Source organism: Corylus avellana, chromosome 3, assembly GCF_965113065.1.
Source record: "Corylus avellana chromosome 3, dhCorAvel1.hap1.2, whole genome shotgun sequence".
Taxonomy (NCBI): Eukaryota; Viridiplantae; Streptophyta; class Magnoliopsida; order Fagales; family Betulaceae; genus Corylus; species Corylus avellana.
This window is the reverse complement of record NC_142492.1, coordinates 2718227-2743787: the sequence shown is the minus strand read 5'-3', so window position 1 is coordinate 2743787 and position 25561 is coordinate 2718227. Positions and strand designations below refer to the sequence as shown.

General features: G+C 36.3%; 4 protein-coding genes and 2 non-coding genes across 6 annotated transcripts; 3 read left to right on the top strand and 3 right to left on the bottom strand.

Moving 5' to 3' along the window:
* The first annotated feature begins 1527 nt into the window (after nucleotides 1-1527).
* On the top strand, nucleotides 1528-3411 carry LOC132174554 (protein MAINTENANCE OF MERISTEMS-like). The gene has a single exon (XM_059586192.2). The coding sequence runs from the start codon at nucleotides 1528-1530 to the stop codon at nucleotides 3409-3411; it is 1884 nt and encodes a 627-aa protein (XP_059442175.1).
* A 2064-nt stretch (nucleotides 3412-5475) lies between these two features.
* On the bottom strand, nucleotides 5476-9051 carry LOC132175936 (uncharacterized). The gene is made up of 2 exons (XM_059588033.2): nucleotides 7974-9051; nucleotides 5476-7814 (listed from the first exon to the last, which is right to left on the bottom strand). Exons 1-2 carry the CDS (start codon nucleotides 8609-8611, stop codon nucleotides 5708-5710), a joined length of 2745 nt encoding a protein of 914 aa, XP_059444016.2. The 5' UTR covers nucleotides 8612-9051; the 3' UTR covers nucleotides 5476-5707.
* A 5391-nt stretch (nucleotides 9052-14442) lies between these two features.
* Nucleotides 14443-14519, bottom strand: LOC132176791 (small nucleolar RNA R21). Its single transcript, XR_009439651.1, has one exon. It is a non-coding gene; the product is annotated as a small nucleolar RNA R21 (small nucleolar RNA).
* Nucleotides 14520-14724: 205 nt separating this feature from the next.
* Nucleotides 14725-14803, bottom strand: LOC132176792 (small nucleolar RNA R21). The gene has a single exon (XR_009439652.1). It is a non-coding gene; the product is annotated as a small nucleolar RNA R21 (small nucleolar RNA).
* A 1536-nt stretch (nucleotides 14804-16339) lies between these two features.
* Nucleotides 16340-19021, top strand: LOC132175139 (Pollen Ole e 1 allergen and extensin family protein). Its single transcript, XM_059586979.2, has 2 exons — nucleotides 16340-16562; nucleotides 18455-19021. The coding sequence occupies exons 1-2, from the start codon at nucleotides 16406-16408 to the stop codon at nucleotides 18736-18738; spliced, it is 441 nt and encodes a 146-aa protein (XP_059442962.1). The 5' UTR covers nucleotides 16340-16405; the 3' UTR covers nucleotides 18739-19021.
* Nucleotides 19022-19578: 557 nt separating this feature from the next.
* Nucleotides 19579-25426, top strand: LOC132175062 (Major facilitator superfamily protein). Its single transcript, XM_059586872.2, has 7 exons — nucleotides 19579-19889; nucleotides 20856-20983; nucleotides 22857-23078; nucleotides 23488-23949; nucleotides 24199-24396; nucleotides 24500-24637; nucleotides 24903-25426. Exons 1-7 carry the CDS (start codon nucleotides 19809-19811, stop codon nucleotides 25162-25164), a joined length of 1491 nt encoding a protein of 496 aa, XP_059442855.2. The 5' UTR covers nucleotides 19579-19808; the 3' UTR covers nucleotides 25165-25426.
* The last annotated feature ends 135 nt before the right edge of the window (nucleotides 25427-25561 follow it).

Sequence of the window (25561 nt, the reverse complement as noted above, 5' to 3'; positions counted from 1 at the left end):
ATTATTTTTTGTTCAAAATAAAAATATTAACAAACAAACTAAAACACTCAAAACTATTTTATGAAAGATGGTATAATGTAATAAAAAGATCATTTTTTGCCCATAAAAGTCTTAAGCAGCAAGAGGCGCTCCACCTAGTGATGGGGCCTGTACCCTCTAGATCCAAATCTCCTGGAATTCCTAAGGGAATTCCAGTTTATGAAATTTCAGATTGAGGCCATTTATTTTCATCCAAGAGCTATTATCCTACCACGTGTCATACTGTTAATAAAATAATGATGATTATTAATATCATTAAAATTTTAAATATTATTTTATTAGTAGTAGGACACGTGGTAAGATAATGTTTTTTTTTTTGTTTGACATGTCCACACAAGAGAAGAGAGAGGGGGATTCGAACTAGTGACCTCCGCTTCATAAAGCGTGGTTTACAGCCGATTGATCTATCCCTTAAAGACAAGATAATGACTCTTTGATAAAAATGAATGGCATGAATTTGAAATTTCAAAAACTATAATTCTCCTAAGAATTCCAAGGGATCCAGATCCGTAGCCTCTTACCACCTAAAACTTTTGAGTAATTCTAGATAGCTTACTTGTGTCCTATTAAGAATGATGTGTCTATGAAAATCACCACTGAACTTGTGATTAATTATTATTAAATTTTGATTAAAGAAAGATTTTAATAACTACATCATTTTTAATAGGACACAAAAAGACCTTATAGAATTGAGAGCTGCTGCCATACGGTTGTGGCAGAAAACATGGGTTTTCTGCCCACCAATCACAACATGACACATCAACATTTTAAGAAAAATGCAAAAACTTAAAATGAGAACAAAACACCAAAACAAAAAAAAATGAGGACAAAAATGAGGAACCACCAGCCCCATCTGGGTGGCCGGCGTGGCCACCCCCAGGCCACGGGGTGGCCCGCGCGGCCACCCCCAGGCCATGGGGTGGCCGCGCCGTGGTGGCTGGGGTGGCTACGGGCCACCCCTAAGGGGCGGAAGCGGCGTTTTCGGGACAGCGGCTTCAGGCGGAGGTGGGCGGCAGGTCAATGTGGTAGGAATAATATGGTGTTTTGTTCTCATTTTGAGTTTATGTGCTAAGCTGAGGTGTCAGCTTGTGAGTGGTGGGCAGAAAACCCTCCCTTTTTGCCTTGACCGAATTGAAGTTATTCCCTATAGAATTACACTATCAGTTAAAAATGATCTTTTATTACGCTGCCATTAAGCGGACAAACTCCTGGACATTAACTGGCCTTTTCCTTCTCTAAAATGGCACCGGATTTAATAAGCTCAGAGCTCGAGAGATGAAAGTGGGTTTTCTGAGAGTCGAAGCGTTTGCCATTCCTGAAAACTGCAAACTCCCCACCCCCAATAATCTTCCGCTTATTTTTCAGCATAGCCCTTCATTTTCCCGGGAAACAAACAGAGAGTAAGGCAAAGAGGAAGACGAATCACAACAACCCTTTTCCTGTAATCCACAACCGAGTCCCAAGTTCCAAACTTTTTGACCTCTGACAATGACCGGACCATCAGACAATTACAACATCGTAGACTTGAGAGAGGAATTCATGGTTTCACTTTCACCCACAGGTGACAATAAACCAACTCTCAGAGCAGCCCATTTTCTCCAACCCTCTGTAACCTCCATAAAAGAACCATTCTTTGAGCTTCCTTCACTCTCGCCCACTTCCCTGCCACCCACTTTTGAGCCCTCCGAATGGCCTTTGAAGGTCACCTACAGCGGCTGGCAAACCCCACCTAGAGATTGGAAAAATTGGGTCGGTTGCTTGCAACCCAATTATCAATCTTTGTGGAAGAAAGTCGGTATCTTTGAAGCTATCAGCAATTCTAAGTACGTAATCCAAAGAAACCATGACATGGTTATTGGCATTGCTGAGAGGTGGTGCTCTGAGACCAACACATGCATTTTTCCTTGGGGTGAAGCAACGCTCACATTGGAGGATACAATGGTTTTGGGAGGTCTCTCTGTTTTGGGAGAGCCTGTTTATAGCCCTGTCGAAACGCAAGAGTTGAAGGAAATAGAAAGGAAACTGAATCAAGCGCGAGCTGAAGCTATTAGGAGTAAAGCTCGTAAGGCCTGCCCACATTTTTGGATAAAGGAGTTTATGAACAGTGGAAGCGAGATCGAGCACGAAGCATTTCTTGTTTTTTGGTTGTCAATGTTTGTCCTCCCTAATTCTAGAACTATCAGGCAGCAAGTTTTCCCTGTTGCCATTCATCTCGCTAAAGGGACCCGAATCGCGCTTGCCCCTGCAGTTCTTGCTAGCATTTACAGGGATTTGAGCTCGTTGAAAAAGACCATCGTTGCTCTGAACAAGTCTTGCCCTGTTGAGGATAAAAACAGAGTCTTTGAAGTAGTTGTACGGTCACCGCTTCAGTTAGTTCAGCTTTGGGGGTGGGAGAGGTTTCCATCATTGCAGCCAAAGCGGAATTTGGTCATATGCGTTGAACCAGCATTTTCTCGATGGCATAAAGTTAAAAGTGTGAAAATTGATAATGTGAGGTTGGCTCTGGACTCGGCTGGAAATGGTTTTCTTTGGCGCCCTTATGCTTCATATACATATAAGTGGGACTTTCCAAAATTATATGGAGAAGAGGGAATATGGGTGCCGGTTGATTCTAATTTGGATGAAGAAATTGAGGCATTTGCTCTGTTCTTGAGGGTCTCCGAGCTTGTTGGACTTGAGTGTATAGAACAGTACTTCCCACATCGTGTTGCATTGCAATTTGGAATGGATCAAGATCTTCCGGGCTATGTTGCTCGATGCAATAAGAGTCCTGAAACTGCCTGGAGCAATTACAGTAAGCCGATAAGTGAGGAGAAATTATATGTTCCGTCCAGGATTTCCAAGGGTGATGTTACCACTCGTTACTTGGAGTGGTGGAAGCAATCGATAAGGGAAAGAAGCATGAAGGCAGTTGATCAAGCACTGCAGGCTGCAAAAGGTAATGATGGCGATGTTCCACCTGGTTTTCCTCTGAAATGTAACAATGTTGATAAACCAACGGATGTGGAAGATGAAACAATACCAAAACTGGTGTTTCAGGCTTCAATGGGAAAGAAGGGAGGTAATGATGCTGATGTTCCACCGGGGTTTCCTCCCAAATGTAACAATGTAGAGAACTCTGTCAATGAAGATAAATCAGCAGGAGAAGGAATGAGATATTATGGCCAAAGTTTTTCAGCTTCAGTTGGGAAAGATGGAGCTGTCAGAAAGATGGAGTCAATGACAAAAAATAGAGGTGAAGCTGAAGTAGGAAACCTTGTTTACAACATGGTTGAAATACCAGGACTGGAACTTGAAACTCGGATTAGTAAGCTGGAGAGAGTGGTTGCTGAGCTAAAAGCAGCAAGATTTAGCCGCAGGTTTGAGGAATAGCCTCCCAAAGAAGGCTGGTCTGTCACATAGCAGCAGAATAAAATTGCTTTGCTTCATTTCAAGGCATATGATAGGATGAAGTCTAAGAACTTGGTTTTTGGGTGCTTATACTTCTAGCTCAACCTCTTACATTAAGTTGAAGCCTCTGGCTCTGGTGATGTTTAAGATGATGCATATTTTGTGCAGTTTGTTGCATTGGACACTGATATTTTGAGTAGTCATATAGGATGCATATTTTGTGCAATTTGTTGCATAGTTAGTGGTTTCCTCTGTCCATATAGTTTACTTGATGTAGTGCTGAAATCTGTTCTGCAGAAGGCTCAGTGAACAGATTTCAGCAGTAACTATCACAAACGTTGGTAAGTAGCTTAAAATGTTATTGTGTTTTTCAAAACAAAAAAACTTTTCAAAGCATTACAGTTTTCATTATCCAAAAACCTTTTTTATTTTTTTATTTTTATGAGAAAGAAAGTTCTTATGCTATTAAAGCATATGATTCTTACATGCATTTTTAATTATCACTAAATGCACGTAACTTTAAGGATAAAAGTTTAATAAATTGGGTTCGAAAAATTATTCCTCCAAAAGAAAACTTTGCCCCCAACAAAAATCTGAAAGAAAAAAAACGAATTCTATGACCCTTCATATTATGGTTATTTCAACTATTAATTACAAAATAAATCGCCAAGCCTTTACACGAAAGATTAATTTATTTTCGCGCCTTTAAATTTAACTGTTATAAAATAAAAGATATGTTATAGTGCAGTAAAAAAAACATTTTTGGTCCATAAATGTATTAGGTGGCAAGAGGCCACATGGCCCATCCTACTAGCACAAATGTGCCACGTGTCTTTCTAATAAAAAAAAATATATATATTATTTAAAGTTTTTAAAAAATAATTAAAAAACAAAATAATAAAAAAAAAATAGTCATTCCCATTCTTGCCATAGGGGTAGCCAGACTACCCGGGTAAAAATGGGGTGGTCCGGCCACCCCTTAGGGCAAAAATGGGGTGGTACGGCCATTCCTATGACAAGAATGGGGATGACTATTTTTTTTTATTATTTTATTATTTTTAAAACTTTAAGTAATATTATATTATTTTTTATTAGAAAGATGCATGACACATTTGTGGTCTTACGATTTTTTTAAAAAATTTTGGTCATTAACTAAATATATTCGGTCCAAAATGGACTGAAAAAGATCTTTTTATGAGAGAATACATCATATCGTCATAGTCATCTTTTTTCAATGCTGAAAGGATTATTGGTAATTATCATCTTCTGAGTAGTGTTAGGTGATAGACATTCACCTACAAAAAAATATGAAAAGAGTGATGAACCGTCAACTTTGTGGAGTTGAGGATGGTGGGAGAGGGATCAGAAAATGAAATGGGCGGTTTCTTTTGCACCTTTGGAGCCACTAGCCAGTGTCAATCAGTCAATGTACGTTGGTTTGGGCAAATTTAGGGAAGTTTCAGTGCGTGAATACAGGATGCCTAGCTTTATCTTGGAAAGAAGCCAACGTTGTCAATGTCATGGCACAGTGCTAAAAGACATTTTGGGATGGGTATGGAAAAAAAATAGTATTATTATTTTTTTTTTTCTGTTAATAACAAATCCTCATCCCGGTCCGGCGGTACCAAGTATTCTGGTGAGGAAGTCTCTTCCACTGGGGGGCCATTTGCATAGATCCGACAACATTGTGGTAGGAAAGAGGGAAAAAAAAGTGTTGGGGTGTGTCAATATCAAAAGAAATGGAAAAAGGGTACCTTGACAATTGATATTATTAAGAAACTATTGCCATATAACTAGAAAAAACATGGCACATTCACCAGCAGCATGTAGTGCATGTCAACACATGCATATAAAAGTTGAAGTGCTCATTAAACCTACAATCAGATAACAGAGCTTAGGAGCTCTAAACCTGCAGACTGTCCTACCATAAGTTCTCTCACTTTTATCAATCATTCAGAAGGAGAATTGACACTACTTATACAAATATTTAGATTTTCAATAGCTTTTAACAATACTTATTGATATCAGGCAAGACTGAGTCACAATTTACTTCACAAGCAACAACTTTCAGCTATAATCAGCACCCTCTAAACCATAAACAAAATTCGGTGAAACAAAAGCATTCAGACATGAGTTGTTCTAGAAGTAATTGTCAGAGAAGGATTACAATTGTTACATTGCCTGATCAGTTCCATGTGAAAGAAAACTGTAAAGACACCTAACAAAATAGTTCTACTTCGAAGCATTAGCAATTTATGTACTTCGGTTCAAGCTTTGCTTAGTGCTGATATGGATCCTCCTTGGTGGGCTTGTTCACAACCTTGCGACCATATCTTGCCGCTTTTAGCTCAGCAAATACTCTCTCAAGCCTACTTACCCGAACCTCAAGTTCCAATCCTGGTATCTCAGGTTTGCAATAGCTACTGCTTTCTCCATCATTGTCTTTGACATTCACCTCAGCGTTGGATGGACATCCCATTTCAATCACAGTTGCATCAGCCAGATCAGGCATTGAAACTCGAGTCTGCAAAATCTCTGGCATTGGTCTCATCAGCAAGTCCTTTTTAGCAGCTCCATCATCTGCCATTGAATGTGATATATTTTGTGAGTTAGAGCCTGAGAAAGGCTTAACATCAGCAGCCAGTTTGTTCTCAAGATTGTTAGGTGCACTCAAAGCTCCAAAGGGTGCATGTTCAGCTTCTTCCTTGATGGTTTTCATTTCGTTGACTTTCTGGCATTTCGGAGGAAAACCAGGAGGAACAGATACATGGGAATCGTCCACCTTTCCACCGTAGATTCGGGGCAATCTTTCTCCATCACCTGACATTGAATGTGATCTAATTTGTGAATTAGAGCTTGAAAAATGCTTAACATCAGTAGCCAATTTGTTCTCAAGATTGTTAGGTGCACTCAAAGCTCCAAAGGGTGCATGTTCAGCTTCTTCCTTGATGGTTTTCATTTCGTCGACTTTCTGGCATTTCGGAGGAAAACCAGGAGGAACAGATACATGGGAATCGTCCACGTTTCCACCATAGATTCGGGGCAATCTTTCTCCATCACCTGACATTGAATGTGATCTAATTTGTGAACTAGAGCCTGAGAAAGGCATAACATCAGTAGCCAATTTGTTCTCAAGATTGTTAGGTGCACTCAAAGCTCCAAAGGGTGCATGCTCAGCTTCTTCCTCGATGGTTTTCTTTTTGTCGACTTTACGGTATGTCGGGGGAAAACCAGGAGGAACAGAGACATGGTAATCTTCCACCTTTCCAGCATAGATTCCGGGCAATCTTCCTCCATCATCTGCCATTGAATGGGACATACTTTGTGAATTAGATCCTGAGAAAGGCTTATCAGCAGCCAGTTTGTTCTCAAGATTGTTAGGTGCACTCAAAGCTCCAAAGGGTGTAGGCTCAGCTTCTTCCTTGATGATTTTCTTTTCGTCTACTTTATGGCATTTCGGGGGAAAACCAGGAGGAACAGAGACATGGTAATCCACCTTTCCAGCATAGATTCGGGGCAATCTTCCTCCATCATCTGCCATTGAATGTGATGTACTTTGTGAATTGGAGCCTGAGAAAGCCATAACATCAGTAGCCAGTTTGTTCTCAAGATTGTTAGTTGCACTCAAAGCCCCAAAGAGTGTTGCATGCTCAGCTTCCTTGATGGTTTTCTTTTCAGGAGGAAAACCATGAGGAACAGAGACATGGGAATCTTCCACATTTCCACCATAGATTCGGCCAAATCTTCTTCTATTTCTAGGCCGCCTAGCAAAGTGCTTGATTGCATCTTCCTGAACAACCATTGATTGCTTCCACCACTTCAAGTATCGTTCGGTAACATCTGACTCAAAGAGTCTGGCTGGTAAATATAACTGTTTATCTGTAATTGGCCTACAGTAGTAGCTCCAAGCAGCTTCAACATTCATATTGAATCGAGGAACAAATCCCGGAATATCTTGATCCATGCCAAATTGCATGGCCACTCTGTGTGGAAGGTATTGCTCTATGCACTTTTGTCCAACCAGCTCGCTTACCCTCAAGCATCGTGCAAATGAAGCAACTTCTTCATCCAAATCAGGACCAATAGACACCCACTCTTCTTCTTCATCTCTATAGAGCTTTGGAGGCAACCAGTTCTCCAAGCCTGCAGCATAAGGCCGCCACTGAAAGCCATCTCCTTCTTCAGAGTCTATGACAAATCTCACCTTCCCAATATTCAACTTCTTCACTTTATGCCACCGAGCCACTCTTGGCTCACCATCTTTGATCAAATTTGGTGTTGGCCTTAATGCTGGGAATCTCTCCCAAATCCAAAGCTGCACAAGCTCAAATGGGGCCCAAAGGTCAAGCACCAATCTGTCTCCTTTATCCTCATTTGTCACACATCTGGCCGAATCAATATTTTCTTTCAATAAACGCAAATCCCAGTATATGCTAGCGAGGACCGGTGGCGCTAGCGCAATTCTAGTCCCCCTCGCTAGATGAAGTGCAATCGGGAAAATATTTTTTCCAATGTTACAATACAGAGATGCAGGGAAGACATACCTTGATAGCCATAGCACCAGAAACGCTTCATGCTCGAGATCTTGGCCAGTCCCCATGAAATAGTTCATCCATGCAGCATGACTTGCTACTGGAAGTTGTTTATGAGCTTCTGTCAAGCTAGATTTCATTTCCCACAAATCATTGGTTTCAAGGGGCTTTGAAATAGAGTCCCCTAAAACAGAGTAACCCCCCAAAATCATCATATCCTCCAGCGTGATTGTTGCTTCAGCCCAAGGAAAGAGAAAGGTATTGGTCTCAGGACGCCATCTCTCAGCAACATTAACAATCAACTCATTGTGCCTTAGGATTTGGCATGTGGAACTCAATATTGCCTCATATATACCAGCTTTCTTCCATGTGGATTGATGCTTGGAATGCAAGCTATCCACCCATTCTTTCCAGTTGTTTTGCGGGAATCGCCGACCTCTGTACTTTACAATCAAAGGCAATTTCTCGATCTCAGGAATGGTGGATTTGGGTGGAATAGGAAGAAAAGGAAGCCCAAATTCTGGTCCTTGAGCAGGGTTTACAGAGGGGTTAAGAAAGTGGGCTTTTCTTTTAATTGGGTCGCTATCACCTGTGGGTGAAATCATCAACTCCTCTCTTTCCTCGATGATGGTATCTGATATTTCGGCCATTGTTGGAATATCAAACAGCTTGAAAAGGGTCACTACAGAAGATAACAAAAACGTTTTCTTTTTCTCCTTGTACTTCACACTCTGGTTGGTTCTCAGGAAAATGACGAAAAAGCAAAATGACTTTAAGAGAGAGAAAATGGTTAGTTGGTGCTTACTTCTATATCATTCTCAAAGGCTTCTGAGATCATCTTTCTTGACCTCAAAGAAGGGATCCGAGGAAGAAGACAGTGGTTGGACTTGGTGGGTATGGGTAACATTTGATGTAGTATCAGAATTTTCTCCAGTCAAAGCTTCCTTCTCTGTTTGGTTACCGAGAAAATGAAGGGGTAAAAGGCTTGTGGAATTGTTATAAGACTCACACATGCATTATTTATCCTTCAAAGTCTATCATCTGTTTGGTTCTCAGGAAAATGAGGGAAAACACATGGAAAAGGTGAAGAAAATGGGGTTTGAGTGAAAACAAAGGTTTCTTTTTCCAGTGTCTATATTTGGCCATGCATGGCTGCAGCCTGCCCCTCGTCACGCGGTGTGTATGCATGTGGATCACGGCATGCCACTCAGTGACTGCAGGAGAGAGAGACAAATCTGCAGACTGCAGTGCTTAAAGCAATTGGACAAATATGCCCTCAACTCTGGTGAATTAATGGCACAGTATCAAGAGCCCAAAAGAAAAAAACTTCTAAAGAAGACAAAGTTTTTTATATATTGATGGACAAAGGGTAGGAGAAAATTTATTTAGAATATATAATTTATATATATTTTTTTAAAAGGTACGCGAAAATCACATGATCTTCATGTTAAATGTCATGTTTTCTAACAAATGTTAGTTTAAGGATTAAAAAAGATTGTTCATGTTAATTTGAAAGAAAATTTTATTATATATTGATATGAGAAATGCTAGAGGGGTTAGTACTTGGTAGTTTGTCTTGACTATTCATATATAGTTTACAATAAAGAAAATAAACGTCAAAATCTGATCTAATATGATTGAAATTTGGTTAATTAAACGAGTTGAACTCGATTCAAGCTCAAACTTGATTAATTTTTATTGAGTTGAGTTTGTTTATGATTTATGATTTCATTGCTTTCGATAGGAAGCATGCATGCTTCATAAATGGTAAGGAATACCACTTACATTATTGTTGAATCTAGACCCAACAATAGCTAGCTACTTGAACCACAAAGTTTAGACATATACTACGCTAGCATGCACAAGTAGACTATTTTGTTTACGGAACTCTATTTATGATTACCGCATTCATTGGCGGCCTTAGTTCTTTTAATGGACCAAATCATTTATTTAATTCATTCTCAATAATTTTAAGTTTATGGTTAATCTTTGTTTGTACTTTTCAAAATAGTTTCTCCTTAAAACTCTTTTATGTTTTATATCAATTTTTAGAAAGGATTTTTGTTTGCGTTAAAAAAATGTTGAAAGTAACTTTGTTTTAAATTTGTTGTATTTAAAGTTGTCTGTATATATATAAATCAAAAGTAAAGAGAGGAGTTAATATCCCATGAGTGATGAGACAGTAACGTGAGAGGCATGGAGTGGACAGCTAGCTGTGATGGAAATGACAACTACCTGTATACCTATAACCTATATTCTAATAAACCTGAATGGACTTGTAAAAATTAATTTGAATTATTTTATTTTCCATGTATTTTACGTCATGATGAGAATGAAAAAAGTATTGACGAGGAGGAGTGGGTATATATATATATATATATATATATATATATATAGATAAAAGCCGAATTTTGATGTAAGGAATTCTTAGAATTGTGATATGTGTCCTTTTAATTTCATTTTTCGCGTTTTTCTTCCTCTATCTCTAAGTAAATGTTTTAAACTAATTCTATGGTTTAAGATATTTAATTAATTGTGCTAACTCTCACTCTCCCATAATTTATATTTCAACCGTTTTTTGTCTTAACTCCATCTCCCATGTCTCTCTCTATTCCCACTTAAACGTCTTAAATCTCTCCCTTATAATTTTATATCTGAATTGGTTTATTTGTTTGTTTATTTTTTATTTTTTTCATAACTTAACGCATGTTTTTTTTTCCATGCCTCCTACCTTTTTTTAACAAGTTACAACATCCAAAATCCCATATCATTCTCTCCTAGTGTTTGTCTTTTAGTGCCTTTCAATATCTAAATCTCTCCGCTTTAGGTTAGTGTGATTTTGTTTTGACTTCTATTTTGTAATTGAGTATTACAAGTATTCAATAATAACACAACCCTCTGCAAAAAAAAATTGTGGTTGTTTATTTACTGTATTTGTTTTTTTGTTTTTTGTTTTTTTTTTTCAGTGTGTATGTTTTTTCTTTAATAAAATTTGTAATTTTAGACTTAAAAATAATTTTTTAATATATTTTATTGTGCTAATTGAAGGTTATATTGTGTTTTTGTATTGTTAATCTGGATTAACGATTTAACTGCGTTTTCTTTTTGTCAGTTTTGTCTTTAAGTGCCTTAATTGCCACATCCGAAACGCATTTTACTAAGTGAACAATATCGCTCTCTCAGTTTTATTACCATTCTTCAGGTTAGTGCGTTTTCGTTTAACTTTTAGTTTGTTATTGAGTATTATTTGTATTTAATAATCAACCTTTATATAGTGTTTTTATATTGTTAATGTATTGTTAATATGGATTAATGATTTAACTGAATTAACGATTTACAGGTGATTGCTTTTGCATTCTTTGGAAATAATTTGCAATAGGTGTTGAGGTATTTTCATTATTTTTCTTAAGTTTTTCATTAGTTTGTTTACTTTGTTTTGTAGCATTAATTTCTTTATGTTGTGAGTATACAATTTTCTCAATACATTTTGTGTGTATTATATTGCATTATGTTGATTATACTCTTTAGTTAAAATAATATTATAATTTTAGTTAAATTAGTTTGTTATTGAGTATTATTTGTATTTAAGAATCAATCTTTCTTAAGAGCCGTTGTTGTTTTTAAATACAGCAATAAATTTTTTTAAAAATCATGAATTTTATTTATATGGTTTCTTTACATTATTTTGTATCATTACTTTATTAAAGGATTTGCAGGTTCAACTTTTTTAAATTAAAATTGCATTTTCATAATTAAGATAATATATTTTTAAAAATATATTATTGTGCTGATGAAATATTATAATGTGTTTTTATTCGAGTTTTGTGTTTTATTTTGTTAAACTGGATTAACAATTTTACCAAAAAATTTAGTCTTTTTTGTGTTCAGATATCAATATATAGATATGAAATGTGTGTTTTTTTGTGTTACTTTGATAAAAATACTTCAACCCTCCTAAAAAAAATAAAAAAATGTAATTGGGTATTAACTATATTTTGTTTTTGTGAACTTTATAAATGAAGTGTTATATAATTATACTTTTTAGTTGAAATATTTAATTAAATGATACGATTTAGAAATTTATTTAAAAATAAATCAATCGTTCAATTTTATTGTTTATTTAAAAAACATAAACAAATTAGATGTTTTGTCTCCCATTGATATATCTTAAGTTTTATTGTTAACATACAATATATCAACCTTTTTTAACAGCCAATAAACTACTGTTGTTTTTAAAGACAATTAAAAAAAATTAAAACTCTTAATTTTATTTATGTAGTTTCTTTACTTTATTTTGTATTATTAATTTATTTACTTTATTTTGTATCATTTTTTTTTTCCAGTATATATTTGTGTATGTTCAATTTAGAATTACGATAATATATATATATATATATATATATATATATATATATATATATATATATATATTAAGTAGAAAGGATATGAGGGAGTGATTAGCTGTAGTTATTTTAATTGGGTATAACCATGGTAGTAGTATAGCACCTGTCCGCTAGGAACTATTCAAGAGGAGTCTAGACAGCAGAGCCGCAGATGCTTCTTCAAAATCAATAAATTAAACTTATGTCCTAATAAGTACTTAACCTCATGAAAATTTTATTGAGATCATTGAACTACCACCACTGGTAATAACAACAAGACATCTTTTGTTGTTGAATATTGATGGTTAAGATTAAAACTCATTATTTCAGTACAAATCAACTTAATGCTCAGAGATGTACTTAATAATAGAAGATGTCATGTTAGACAAGGCAAGTCTTGAAAAATTAGGGTCTAGCTCAATTAGTTGCCATTGTGAATGCAAATTTATTGGGCGATTATAGCTACGAAAGCAACTTAGACAGTTGAGCATTAAAATGAAAAACATATGTGGACAGGTAAGGGGTTTTTGATCGAGTGTGATTGAAATTTCAAATGAAATAACATCTCACCTAAAGCTAGATGGAGACAGTGGCCACAGCTATGGGTTGGAAAACAAAAGCGCAACATGGTCCATGACTAGACTTAACCCTACCTTGTGAAAATAAAAGAGGAGTGGGCAAAAAAATTTTTGGGTATAGGATGGGAGGGACCAATGGGCCTAAAATAATAATATATATATTTTTTCTGAGGAATTGGGGGTTCAAATTTTTTTTTGGACAGGGCAATGGGCTTTAAATAATTTTTTTTTTTTAAATTTTTTACTACCTAAAATATATTTTCTAAGGAATTGTGAGGAGGGGACTATGGCCTAGCTCGGTCCTCCTAATTCCGTAACAGCTCGTGTTTTGTCACTCTTAAAATGATAGACTTCTAAAATTACAATTACACTTGTAATTAATTATTATTAAATTTTGATCAAATAATAATTTTAAATGCCATTGATTATTATTAAATTTTGATCAAATAATAATTTTAAAAGCTACCTCATTAATAGAGTAACACAAGAAACATAAAAGAGAGATCATGCTCTACTGAAATTTTTAGAGAATTTCAATTTTTTGAATTTCAAATTCAGGCCGTTTATTTTTATTCAAAGGTCATTATTTTGCATATTTATTATTTTATTAGTAGTTGAACACGTAGCAAAACAATGACCCTTGGATGAAAAATAAACGGCCTAAATCTAAAATTTCAGAAACTGAAATTTCCCAAAGAAATCCAGTGGATCCAAATCCATAAAAGAGAGGATTCTAGAATTAGAGTTGGAATTCGATCCAAAAACAGCATCTATCCAAGAGCATTATCCCAAATCTACATCAAGGGTAAAAGTAAAACTCATCAAAAGAGGGTATTTTAGCAACATGTCTTAATTACATTTCAGACAAATCAAAAGTTTATCACAAATACAAATGGCCTTTTAATTTATTTGGCAGTGTACATCAGTGAAGTCTCCAAACAAATTACAATGGCTGTTGATCAATCTACCAAAATACAATCCAAAAACAGAATCTATCCAAGAACAAGTATTTCAGATGCAATTAGCCCACACGACTATCCCTTACAAAAGACGTTGTTGTTCAGCATGCAACTCTCCACTCTCCAGCCAGCCCATCTTCTGATCATGCCTACTGTGAGAGAGTACCACCATAAATTGCTATGCAGCCTTCAGCCTATAATTTGATATACAAACAATTCATGCAACACCCTATAATATGCAGAAAAAAACCAATAGAAATACAAAACACATCCATCAGATAGAACCTCCTCCCCTTATAAGAAGAGGATGGAGGGTGAGGCTATATAGGTTACGAATCAAAATGAATTGGATTGTTAGTCAAAGGAGACCAGTCCATTTCTTTTTGATTGCACACCAATTTTCACTGGGATGCTAAGTCACCCTTAGAGATATCCATATATATAAAATAAACAAATAACCAAATGAACTTCACAAATCATTGATGAAATGAGTTCATAAGCAGGTTTACTCCTTTCTTATAAAGCATGCAAAAACAAAATGATACAAACCCAAAACCAAGCACATCCCTCAGAAACTATTACTCATCAAGAGAATTCTGTCCACTACTTTTAATTTATATATCATTCTTCACTGGGATGGATAGAGATTTTTTTAATAAGAGTCCAAACATAGGCCACAAAGATGTGCATGAAAGCATACAAGCTCACAACAAAGAGTGCATATGCAAGCATACAAGCAAACAAGTAATAAACTTCCAGATGAAATAAAAGAATGTAGCATCCTGGTGAAATTACTTGAACCACTAAGAGAGAACTAACATAGCACCTTATAATGCCAAAAAGACATCCCTCAGAATGCATTGCTCATCAAATAGAAATTCAGTCCACTACTTTTGATTTTCACATAATTCATCACTGGGATTCAAAGCAAAATTCTTGATCAGAGCTCAAATATATAAATAAAAGGTGCACACACACACACACAACACATTCATTGCAATTTGCATTCAGAAAACAACACCTTAGAAGGCTATGCTTATTCAAACCAGCCACAAAAATGGAAAAACCACAAACCCTAAACAATGAAATGTTAGACACTTGGCAAATACAGAGCATATCAAACATTGTGTTTGGGTACTGAGAAAAGAAAAGAAAAGCAAAGAAAATCAAAAGGATTCTGAAGGTTGACGGGTTAATCTCACAAAAGAAATGTCAACTCAAAACAATTGAAATTAGTGGAAAAATAAAAAATAAAATAAAAAATTAGCCTTCAATCGTCTGATTGATGAGGAGCTGGTTCTCTCTGAGCCTCGCAGGGCATTGCGACTAGGGTTTGCTTTGTTATATATAGGAGGGACGAGGAGGGAGATTTTCATTTTTAGTCCTTAAGATTTGATTTAATTGGATTTAAACCCCTGATTTCCCAAAACGTTGCCAGTCTCGCTCTCGGTGAGTCGGTGTGCTTTTTTATTTTATTTTATTTTTTTAATGATGATATTTATTTATTTATTTTTTTATCGCTAGTACAAAGATAGATGAGAGGGGAGAAATACACCAAAGGAAAAGAAAAAATATCCCTAGAAATAATCAAATACAATATAATAAAAAATTTAAGATTTATTAAGAATAAGTCAAATAAATAGCTCCACTCATTGCATTTTTTGGATTACCGGCCAATAGATAAGAATAGGATCCTCTCCAGTCCAACATGAACTGAAAAATATTCAGTTAATGATCAGAATCTCTTTAAATATATTTTGGTTATTCTTGGGGATATAAATAGGATCTCTTTATTTTTTTCGTTGTCGGACTACCTCCATTGGGCATGGGGTGGCTTCGGTCACTCCCAATGGGTGGCTAGCTATCCCTTAGTTTTTTTATAATTTTATTTTTAAATTATTTTTTAAAAATATTATTATTTTTTTGTTAATTTAACAGATATTCTATTTATATCTCGAAGATCTCTTCTCTTTAATTCAATATGGATGGAGAGGATCCTATTCCTAATAAATCAGTAACCTAAAAAAGAATATATTTTTCTAATTAAACCTCTAATAAAAAATTCACATGTTTAATCATAAAATGTGCTAACAGGTAAGGATTATTTAACATTATGAAGTTAGTAATGTTTTTTTTCTTTATATATATATATATATATATATATATATATATATAATTTATATAATAAAGCAATATTCTCATATACAATTTATAAGATAATGTCTAAAGAATTATTTCACTGAAAATGTGTCATAGAATATTGCAAAATAATAATATAGAAAAAATGGAATTTGGACTTGTTTGGATGGGGAGTTCTTAAGGCGATACTTCAAGTATCTTTTTCACACTACCGACAGGTTCGAGCAAAACAGCCAAACAAGCCTAGTCGAACTGGACCGTACAGTAACCGTAGAGGAGCCGGACCCAGTAAACAGACCGAACAGCAAGGCCTGCATATAAATTTGTCGAAGGAAGAGTGTGTTTCTGAAGCATTTGAACGTGTCGGAAGCCCAAGAAAAAAATCCATGGAAGCTCAGAAGAAGCTGGTGATGGGTCTCTTTCTGTTCGTAGTGTTCGTATCTGAGTCTGGTGTGAGAGCTTGGACTGGTGAAATCCATGGAAGAGTTGTCTGTGATGTCTGTGGTGATTCCTCCATTGGACCTGAGGACCATGTTCTCGAAGGTAACCCCCGCCCCCCCTCTCTCTCTCTCTCTCTCTCTCTGTGTGTTAACTATGATCTTATATTTCTTGGTCCGATTTTTGTGCTGGGTTTTGTTTTTGGGTCGTGACTTTTTCATGGGTTGGTGATGATGATGTGGGTTATGAATTATGATAAAACTTTGTTCCTTCTGGGAAATTGGTGTTTGCTGATAAGATTCTTAGCTTGTCTAACCTTGAAATTAGATTAAATTGATCTAGATGGTGCGTGGACTTTAAAAGAGTTGCTCTGATTTTGAAGATTATGGTTTTGTTTTTTGCTATGTTCTGATTTATTCTTTTCATGCATAACATGCTTATTTGTAATGGTTGTGATTTGAATAATATAATCAAATGAGTGACAATTCTTTTCCTTTCATAGATAGAGGTGCAAATTTAGAGTGTTTGTTTTCTATTTTTGTCATTAAGAACATTTTTTTCTTCTTCTGATCAACATGTAAATTCAAGACATCCCTTCAATTTCTAAATATTATACTTGAATTCATGTTGTTTTACTAATACCTCTACCATAATTTGTATTCGTAAACTATAGAATTGAGGAGATGTTGGCCAATTTAATGTTGTTTGACTGCTGAAATCTTGGTTGCTTCTCATGTCAAAATCGCTCTGTTGGAATTATTTAGTGCGGAAAATAATGCTTAATCCTCTTGGTGACTGTGAGACATGTATCATTTTGTGTCACCTAGTATCTAATAGAATGTCAGATCACACTATATGTTCTAGTGCTGCTATAATATGTTCTGATTGCAGTTTCATTCTAGTTTCTTCCATTTGAACGATTACATGTATATGAAGCTTTATTAATTCTATGAGTCATAAACTGAGTATTCTTACCTACTTTAGATGACTTTGAAATATGGCAGTAAAAAGCTTCAAGCTTCCTTTATGTAATTGTTGATCTCTGGTTATTGAGTTTCAATGTGTGTAATAGTCATCATGCAAGCTATAGATGTTCTTGGTTCTTTTTATGCCGAATTGATTATTTCAAGGTGCAGAGGGACAATACCCACATCATTCATAATTTAAAGTTTAAAATTTGAACATTTTAATAACTTTTCTGGTTGTGGCCATCAAATTGTAGCATTTTTATTTTGTAAATTAAATAGTCACCAACTTTTGAAATTTCATTGGAACAGTTGAGATTTTATGGAAGGATATATAGAATGTTTTGAATATCTGGAATGGAACGAGTATGAAATACGGTAAATTTTAACAAAATAATGTGTCAAGATTCTCAATCTTGGTTGAAATTTAGTCCTCCTTATGAGCCCGGGAAGGCTGGTCAATTTGATTGGAAAAGAAGATTTTAGTGATTAGTATAACATCTTTCCAATACCCGATTAGGATCTTAGAAACTTTTATCTACAATGATTTTAGAAAATAATGCAAATAAAGGACTTGCTTTCATGACTTGGTAGAAGTACTGAGATGCTTCACCCTCTCTCTTCCTAATGCTATTTTGCCATATTGGTAGCTGCAAAATTTCTTAGTATGTGTTTTGGGAGCATTATGAATCTTCACAAATTAGATCATTCCAATTATTTTATACAGCTTTGAAACACATATTTTGTTGTTCCGTACCATTTTAAGCAGCATCTGGAATTTTCATCACTTTTCGTGATGTACTCAGTTTCGTTTAAACACTAAGAAAACAAAATGGAAGATATCCTTATATTTCCTGAGGACATTAGTCTTATCAAGCTGAGAAAGAAGCCACTTTGAAGTTTGAATACCTTAAACTGTTATTTGGGATGTAATTTCAGAATTCACACAGATCAAAACTTAGCCTTGTAGCTTGTGGTTATATTTGGTGGCCCTGTCGGCTGTTAAAAGGGGTGGTTATTATCATGATGCAGGTGCCGAGGTAGCTGTTCTTTGCATTACAAAATCCGGGGAAGTCTTGAATTATCAGGCATTCACCAATGCCAAGGGGATATACACAGTGGCGGAGACGATGCCAGAGAGTGATCGCTGGGATGCTTGCCTCGCCCGGCCTATCAGCAGCTTCCATGAACACTGTACACATCTCGGCGATGGCAGCTCAGGAATCAAGTTCAGTTACAATCATCTTTCGGGTTATTCCCACACTGTCAAAACCTTCATCTACAGGCCTGCCAGTGTGCCAACCTATTGCATTTGAAGCATCTCTAGGCTTGGTGTATAGTTTTAGTTGAAGTGAGAAGAAAAGTAAGCGACGGATGGTGCACATTGACCATGAATATGTGCTTATGTAATGGCCATTCAATGTGCTTGTTTGCACCATGTCGTAGATTATGTGATTGTATTTGTATTTACTGTCATAGAAACTCAGTATTTTGCTCAAAGCATAATACTTGAACCAGCCTAAAAATGTCAGGCTTGTAGTGTCATTATACATTTCAAAGGGGTATCTGCATCTGTCGGAATTAGACCTCTTGGAGTCTTGGTTTGGTGTGCCTCTCATGATCTTGTCTTGGTGTTTTTGCAGAATGGATCATCAATTAAGGAGATGTTTCTTAAACCCAAAATCAATTTGTTTTCAACCGGATCGAGATTTTTTAGAATTCTTAGAATATTTTATGACGAGTAATGTTAGGGACTACATTTCATCTAGATGGAAATGTTTTTCCTTCACAATGAGCGAAAGAGGTCCGTGGGACCCCGTAAGTGGAAAGGAAAAATCTTTTCATTCAGATAAAAAAATGGTTAGTACCATTATTCACAAAATCTCTAAAGAATTAATAAATGCGTGGCAATCATATAGTTTTTTGAGAAATGCGTTGCAATCATAAAGAATCTAAAATCGGTATTACTCATTTACTCTAAAAATACAAAAGCGGAGAATCTGAACAGGGTATAAAAGTCAACGTACAGTGATCAACGGCCGTGACTATTTCATGACCATCGCGGTACTTTGGTAGGCGGGAAGAAACGTGGCGAGACTTGGTAGGCGCAGTGACGCGTTCTGAAACGACGAAAGAGCCCCAGCCCGCCACGACAACTTGAATACACAACAAGCAGGAGCAAAAAGGTCAATCATGTCCACCAAGAAATAAAAAATAGGAAATGAAGCCGTTGAAGAGGGAGAGCGTCACGAAAACGAAGCATGAAATATATGAATACCCTCCAAAAACGGAGCAACAAGCAGAGAAGGAAATAATGAAATAACCCAAAACACCCGAACAAAGAAAAAAAGTATAGAGCACAAAAACGCACTCACACAGATTGAGAATGATAGGATGGGTGAAACAGTTGAACGCAGCGTTTGGGGCTTCGTTTCTTTGGCTGATTTGCTTGATTTACTTCACCCAGGTTCCCATTCTTCATCTCTATATCTCTATATCTTGGTTAGCTAAAAAGGGTTGCTTTATTATACAGCGAATTTATTGGGTACTGCTTTGTCTTTTCTCTTTTGCGGTCTCTGGGACTTGGAGATCTGTGAATTCACGGTTTTGGTTTTTGGGTGGTTCTTTGGAAGATATCCTTTGTTTTGGGTGGTTCTATGGATTTTTTTTTTTAAAAAAAATATTATTATTATTATTATTATTATTTGTGTGTGTGTGTGTGTGTGTGTTGGGTGATTCTTTGGAAGATATCTTTTGGGATTTTGTGTTTTTGAATTCTCAAATTATATGATGATAGGTTCTGAACTTTGGCTGATATGGGTTGGAAAGATATGAATTGTTATATTTAGAATGTGATAACTGATAAGCTGTAAAGATGGATGCTTGGAGCATAAGATAATCTTCAACGGACTAAATTTAGTGTCTTTGTTGATTGTTTGGCGTTTTTTTTGGAAGTACTTTTTCATAGTGCTTTTGAAAGCGAATTTGCCCTTGATTTTTGCTAGAAAAAGAAAATTCCTACGTTCGGCTAATTGAGATAAGCCTTTTTGGTTAGAATTTTGGATGTACCTTCCGGCTTTTAAATTTGAAAATCACTCTTTTTTTTTTCTTTGCTTTCTGGACCAAAATAAGTACTTCTAATACGTTCGCCAAATGATGCCCGAACAGCCTAACTTTTAGAATGATCAAAATATTTTTGTTTGCACTTATATATATATTTATATATATATATATATAGAGAGAGAGAGAGAGAGAGAGATTTTGGGTTAATATGGTAGCTTAAGGTAGTTAGTTTGGTAAGCATGATTGTGCCTGAGCCTAAGGAGTAATTTTCATATAGAGTGTTTATGTCACTTCATGCTTCCCTTTACTTTTCCACCTTATGTTCAAATTTCACCAATTTAACTTTTTTACTATGGATATGTGAATATAGGGGTTCAGATCCTTTGTCTGGACAGCGGTTTCGTACCAGCTGAAAGACGGGCTTAAGTTATCACCCTCGGCCTCCCAGTTCGTGTCTTCAGTAGCATTTTTTCCGTGGAGCATCAAACCATTATATGGGTATGTATCTTTCATTTACTCAGTACACCCACTTGAAGCACGTGTACATGCATGTGCACATACACACTTACACATTCATCAGTGCAAGAATCAAACAGTATTCCCGGGGCAGTAACTTTAGCAATCTTGATAATGCTTATATGCGGCTTATTTACACAGTTATGTATGTGTATGATACTGGAAATATTTAGGTTCATGTTTATATTGTAGTTCTTATGGGATTCTTGCATCCAGTGGTCACAAACAAGTCTGCCTTGGCTTTTAGAGCAATTTAAGATATAAAGCAATCTTTTTCATCAAGTCAAATATTAAACTTGGAACAATTTAGTTAAATTTGAATAATCACACAATATGACTGCATAAGATGTGTGTGATGTTGTATTTTAAAATTGTTATACCTTTATTTGTATAAGTTCTACTCACTATTCTTCAACCAGCCTCTCTTGGGGAAGCAACTGTGGTGCTGTTTATGAGAGAGAGGCCTTAGAGAGAGTGATCGTGGATTCTAAATAGGGTGATTCCTGGGGTGGGTGGCGTTCTATTGAGGTTCATTGATCGCATGGATGGGGCCCTGAAAGAATATTAGGAGGGGTTGGGGGGATTTGTCTAGTCACACTAAATTTGACACGGGGATGGCTCCAAAATTCAGTTTTGGCATGGTGTTTGGTGTGGGGCTCAATCTCTCAAGACATCTTTTCTGGACTTATTTAGCATTTCCCATTTTAAGGACATTGTGATGGCGGACCATTTGGAGCTTTCTAGTGTCTCCCATTAGTGGAATATTAACTTTTTTAGAGCGGCTCATAATTGGTAGATGGATCATTTTACCTTACTCTTCACTTTGTTGTATTCCGTTAGAGTGAGACAGGGCGGTAAAGACTGACTCTCTTGGATTCCTTCCAAGAAAAGGGCATTTGATGTTAAATCTCACTATAAGGTTCTTGTTCCCTATGATAACACTCATTTCCCTTGGAGGAGCATTTGACGGAATAAGTCTCCCTTGAAAGTGGCTTTCTTTGCGTGGTTGGCTGCCTTAGGGAAAATCCTCACCATGGACAACATAAGGAAACGACATATTGTGGTTGAGTGGTGTTGCATGTGTAAGAAGAATGAGGAGTTTGTAGACCATCTTTTACTCCATTGTGAGATCGCAAGTGCTATTTGGAATACTATCTTTAGCAATGTAGGGCGGGTTTTAGTTATGCCTAGAAGGGTGGTAGATCTCTTTGCCTGTTGGAGAATGGCAGGGGGTCAGTTTTAGCTTGATGCAGTTTGGAGGATGATTCCGCCTTTGCCTAATGTGGTGTCTATGGAGGGAGAGAAACGATTGTAGCTTTGAGGACCACAAGAGGACCTTAGTGGAATTAAATTTTTTTTTCTTTAAGACTCTCTTTGTTTGGGTTGCTGCCTCAAATTGTCGTTTTTCGAATTTTCATGCCTAGGCTTCTCTCTTATATACTATCTGCGTACTTGGGTTGTCCCTTTGCTCTTTTTAATGAATTAGTGATTACTTATCAAACAAAGATCTATTCAATGCCTATGAGAGGCAACATTGAACCATTTCAAAATACCATGCATATATTAGTAAGAAAGATTTCATGGGACTTTCAATCAGCCCTAAGAAATTCCCACACAATCGTAATCAAGCATGTCCATGTCTATCTGGCCAAGGTAGGAAGAAGAAGAAGTAAATATCTATAGTACATCTGCACATGATAAGTAGTAATGTATTCGGAGAGTCTATTCAAATGAACTTCTAAATTGGTGGTAGGAAACATGGGGAGCTGTGTCTCGGAAGCTGCCTTTTATTTATTTATTCATTATTTTATTGATTATCATTTATATGGGATCTGGTGGTTTATCTCATATGCAGAATTGTGTCTGATTGTATCCCGATTAAAGGAAGAAGAAGGATTCCGTACTTGGTGATTGCTACTGTGCTTTCTCTCGTGCCATGGGTTATTTTAGGCCTAAATGCAAACCTGAGGAGTTCCAGATGGCACCTCACGATTGTCTTAACAGTGCAGAACCTGGGCTCAGCCATGGCAGATGTTGTGGTTGATGCAATGATTGCTGAGGCAGTAAGATTTGAGCGGTATGGAACAAAATTTGAGTTTCATTTCCATTTTAGTGTATGTGAAATTTAAGAACAAATTGAAAATTTCACAAAAATGACTTGCCCTCTAGATTACCTGTCAATGGCATAAGATTCAGTTGGCATACAACCTTAACTATTTAATTTCTGCCTTATCTTGGGGACTAGCATGATAGTGTTAGGCCCAATAGGAGATTTCCTTTATTAATTTTGTATGGCAGAATATCATCTGAACCCACCCAAGATGATGGCTATATCTTGTGCTTGCATCTAGTATTGGTATCTGGATCTTTTTGGTCAGACAAACTAGCTTTTATGTTGCAAGTATTTCAAATTGATTTTTCAATTCAGTATATGGTATTGATCGTCTTATAGGATAAGACTAGATCTCACAACTACACTTGATCAGGGCCGCATTTGCTGGAGACCTCCAGTCAATGTCTTGGTTGGCAATGGCTTTGGGAGGAATATGTGGAAGCATGCTTGGAGGAGTTGCATTTACCAACTTGCAGATAGATACAATTTTTCTTCTTTTTTCTATACTTCCAGCTATACAGTTACTATCGTGTGGTTTGGTAGAGGAGAAATCTGCAGGCAGTAAAATGTTGCCTGAGTTTTCTAATTCAAAAAGCTCCCACATGGTCAATGGGAACAGTAGTGTTCTGGATGAAGATAATTTCTTAGCAAAGAAGTCCTATATCAGCACTTCAAGGAGAAAGAAGAGCCAAAAGAAAAGCAAAAAGGAAGCAGTAATCCCTAGTAATTCCCGGATTCATGAAAAAACCAACTTCTTGGCATTACAGTGGTTCCACTCTTTGAAAGCAGCTGCTTACAGTTTGTGCCATGCTTTTAGGCAACCAATCATTTTGAGGTAACTATTAAAAGAGAAAATTCATACTCTAGTTTACAGGATGGGAGGCTAAATCATCTTATAGTATTTTTTGCCCCCATAAATCTACCTGGTGGAAATGCAATTACTGAGCCTGTCCCCCATTGGTACTTTTTGTCAATCTAATTGATTCCTTGGACTTGTTATACTTCACCATTTTTCTTCCATGGCTTTTTTATTCTTTCTAACCATGGTTACTTTTGATTTTAACTTCCTTCTCGGGAAGGACAGACCAATGACTTGGTTTTTCCTTGCACATATTACTGTTCCAAATCTGTCAACGGTCATGTTCTATTACCAGGCAGAGTTCTTGAATTTGGAAGCGTCTTTCTTGGGGACGGCACGTGTTGTTGCATGGTTAGGCCTGATGCTTGGAACCTTCATTTATAATAAGTACTTTAAGACAATGAAGTTACGAAAAATCCTCCTGTAAGTATTATGAAGTCCAATTGGAATTTCTATGGCTGATAGGTTCCTTCTCATTTTCTTTAATTTAGTTTGACTAATGATGCTCTGATCATGATCTATGTAGGTCGGCTCATATCGGCTTGTCTTTCTTGAGTCTCCTAGATATTGTGTTAGTGTCTCGAATGAATATTGCCTTTGGAATATCGGATAAGATCATGGTGCTTTTTGGATCAGCTCTCCCTGATGCAGTCAATCAATTAAAGTATGTTCACTTTTCACTTATTGCAATCTTCTCCTGTTGTCTCTTGTTTGTTAGACAGTAAATACATGTAGATGTAGAATTTACCCCTGAATGTCATATTAATGTTTTTGCACGAAAACCTGTCTTATGAATTCATCCATTCATCTGCCCATCTATATTCCTGCCTGCATGCATTTGACAATTCTGACCAATGGTGTTGGGAAATTAGAAGTTTGTGAATCTTTCATCATCCTTACTATTGTTGACTTTTGTTCATAAACTGCAGGTTTATGCCATTCCTGATCTTATCAGGACAGCTTTGCCCTCCCGGAATTGAAGGGACTTTATTTGCCCTTTTTATGTCCATAAACAACTTAGGATCCACTTTGGGATCATTCATGGGTGCTGGGTTGGCTTCAATTTTGAACATCTCTTCGGGTTCTTTTGACAACCTTGGTTTAGGCATTGCCATTCAAGTCCTCTGCACTTTCATTCCGATTGCTTTTCTGTTTTTGATACCAAAGGAAGCGACAGGAATATCAGCTTAGATAGTGATTGATTCTTCAATGGAAAAGGGGACAACCCACAACCAACATTGACACAGGATTCTTCTTTTCTTTTCCTTCACTGCAGTGATGGAATAGTGGTGGAGACTTGCAGACCTGCACTAAAAGTTTTTGAAGTTTTTGGCTTCTTCTGAATTATAGTTTTCCATTCAGAGCATGGCTCTGGTGATTCTGATATATATATAACTATGTAGAACAGTTCTGGCTTAGTAATGGAATATAAAATACAGAATGTTAGTTTCCTGACATATTTATGAGCTAAAATGTGGCTTTCTTTTATGGTATCAACCCTGAGATAAATTGGTCAACCATAGTGCCAAAAGAAAAGCCATTGAGGTTGCCATTATCTTCTGTCATTTATCATCGAGATAGGTCTCAT

Bases quoted from the DNA above. Each gene is read 5' to 3' on its own strand.
- LOC132175062 (XM_059586872.2), top strand. From the start codon at position 19,809: ATGATAGGATGGGTGAAACAGTTGAACGCAGCGTTTGGGGCTTCGTTT. The intron at 20,984-22,856 runs GTATGTATCTTT...TCTCATATGCAG, and splicing joins AGCATCAAACCATTATATGG to AATTGTGTCTGATTGTATCC. The intron at 23,079-23,487 runs GTATGGAACAAA...ACACTTGATCAG, and splicing joins GAGGCAGTAAGATTTGAGCG to GGCCGCATTTGCTGGAGACC.
- LOC132175139 (XM_059586979.2), top strand. From the start codon at position 16,406: ATGGAAGCTCAGAAGAAGCTGGTGATGGGTCTCTTTCTGTTCGTAGTG. The intron at 16,563-18,454 runs GTAACCCCCGCC...ATCATGATGCAG, and splicing joins TGAGGACCATGTTCTCGAAG to GTGCCGAGGTAGCTGTTCTT.
- LOC132174554 (XM_059586192.2), top strand. From the start codon at position 1,528: ATGACCGGACCATCAGACAATTACAACATCGTAGACTTGAGAGAGGAA.
- LOC132175936 (XM_059588033.2), bottom strand. From the start codon at position 8,611: ATGGCCGAAATATCAGATACCATCATCGAGGAAAGAGAGGAGTTGATG. The intron at 7,815-7,973 runs GTATGTCTTCCC...TGATTCGGCCAG, and splicing joins CTGGTGCTATGGCTATCAAG to ATGTGTGACAAATGAGGATA.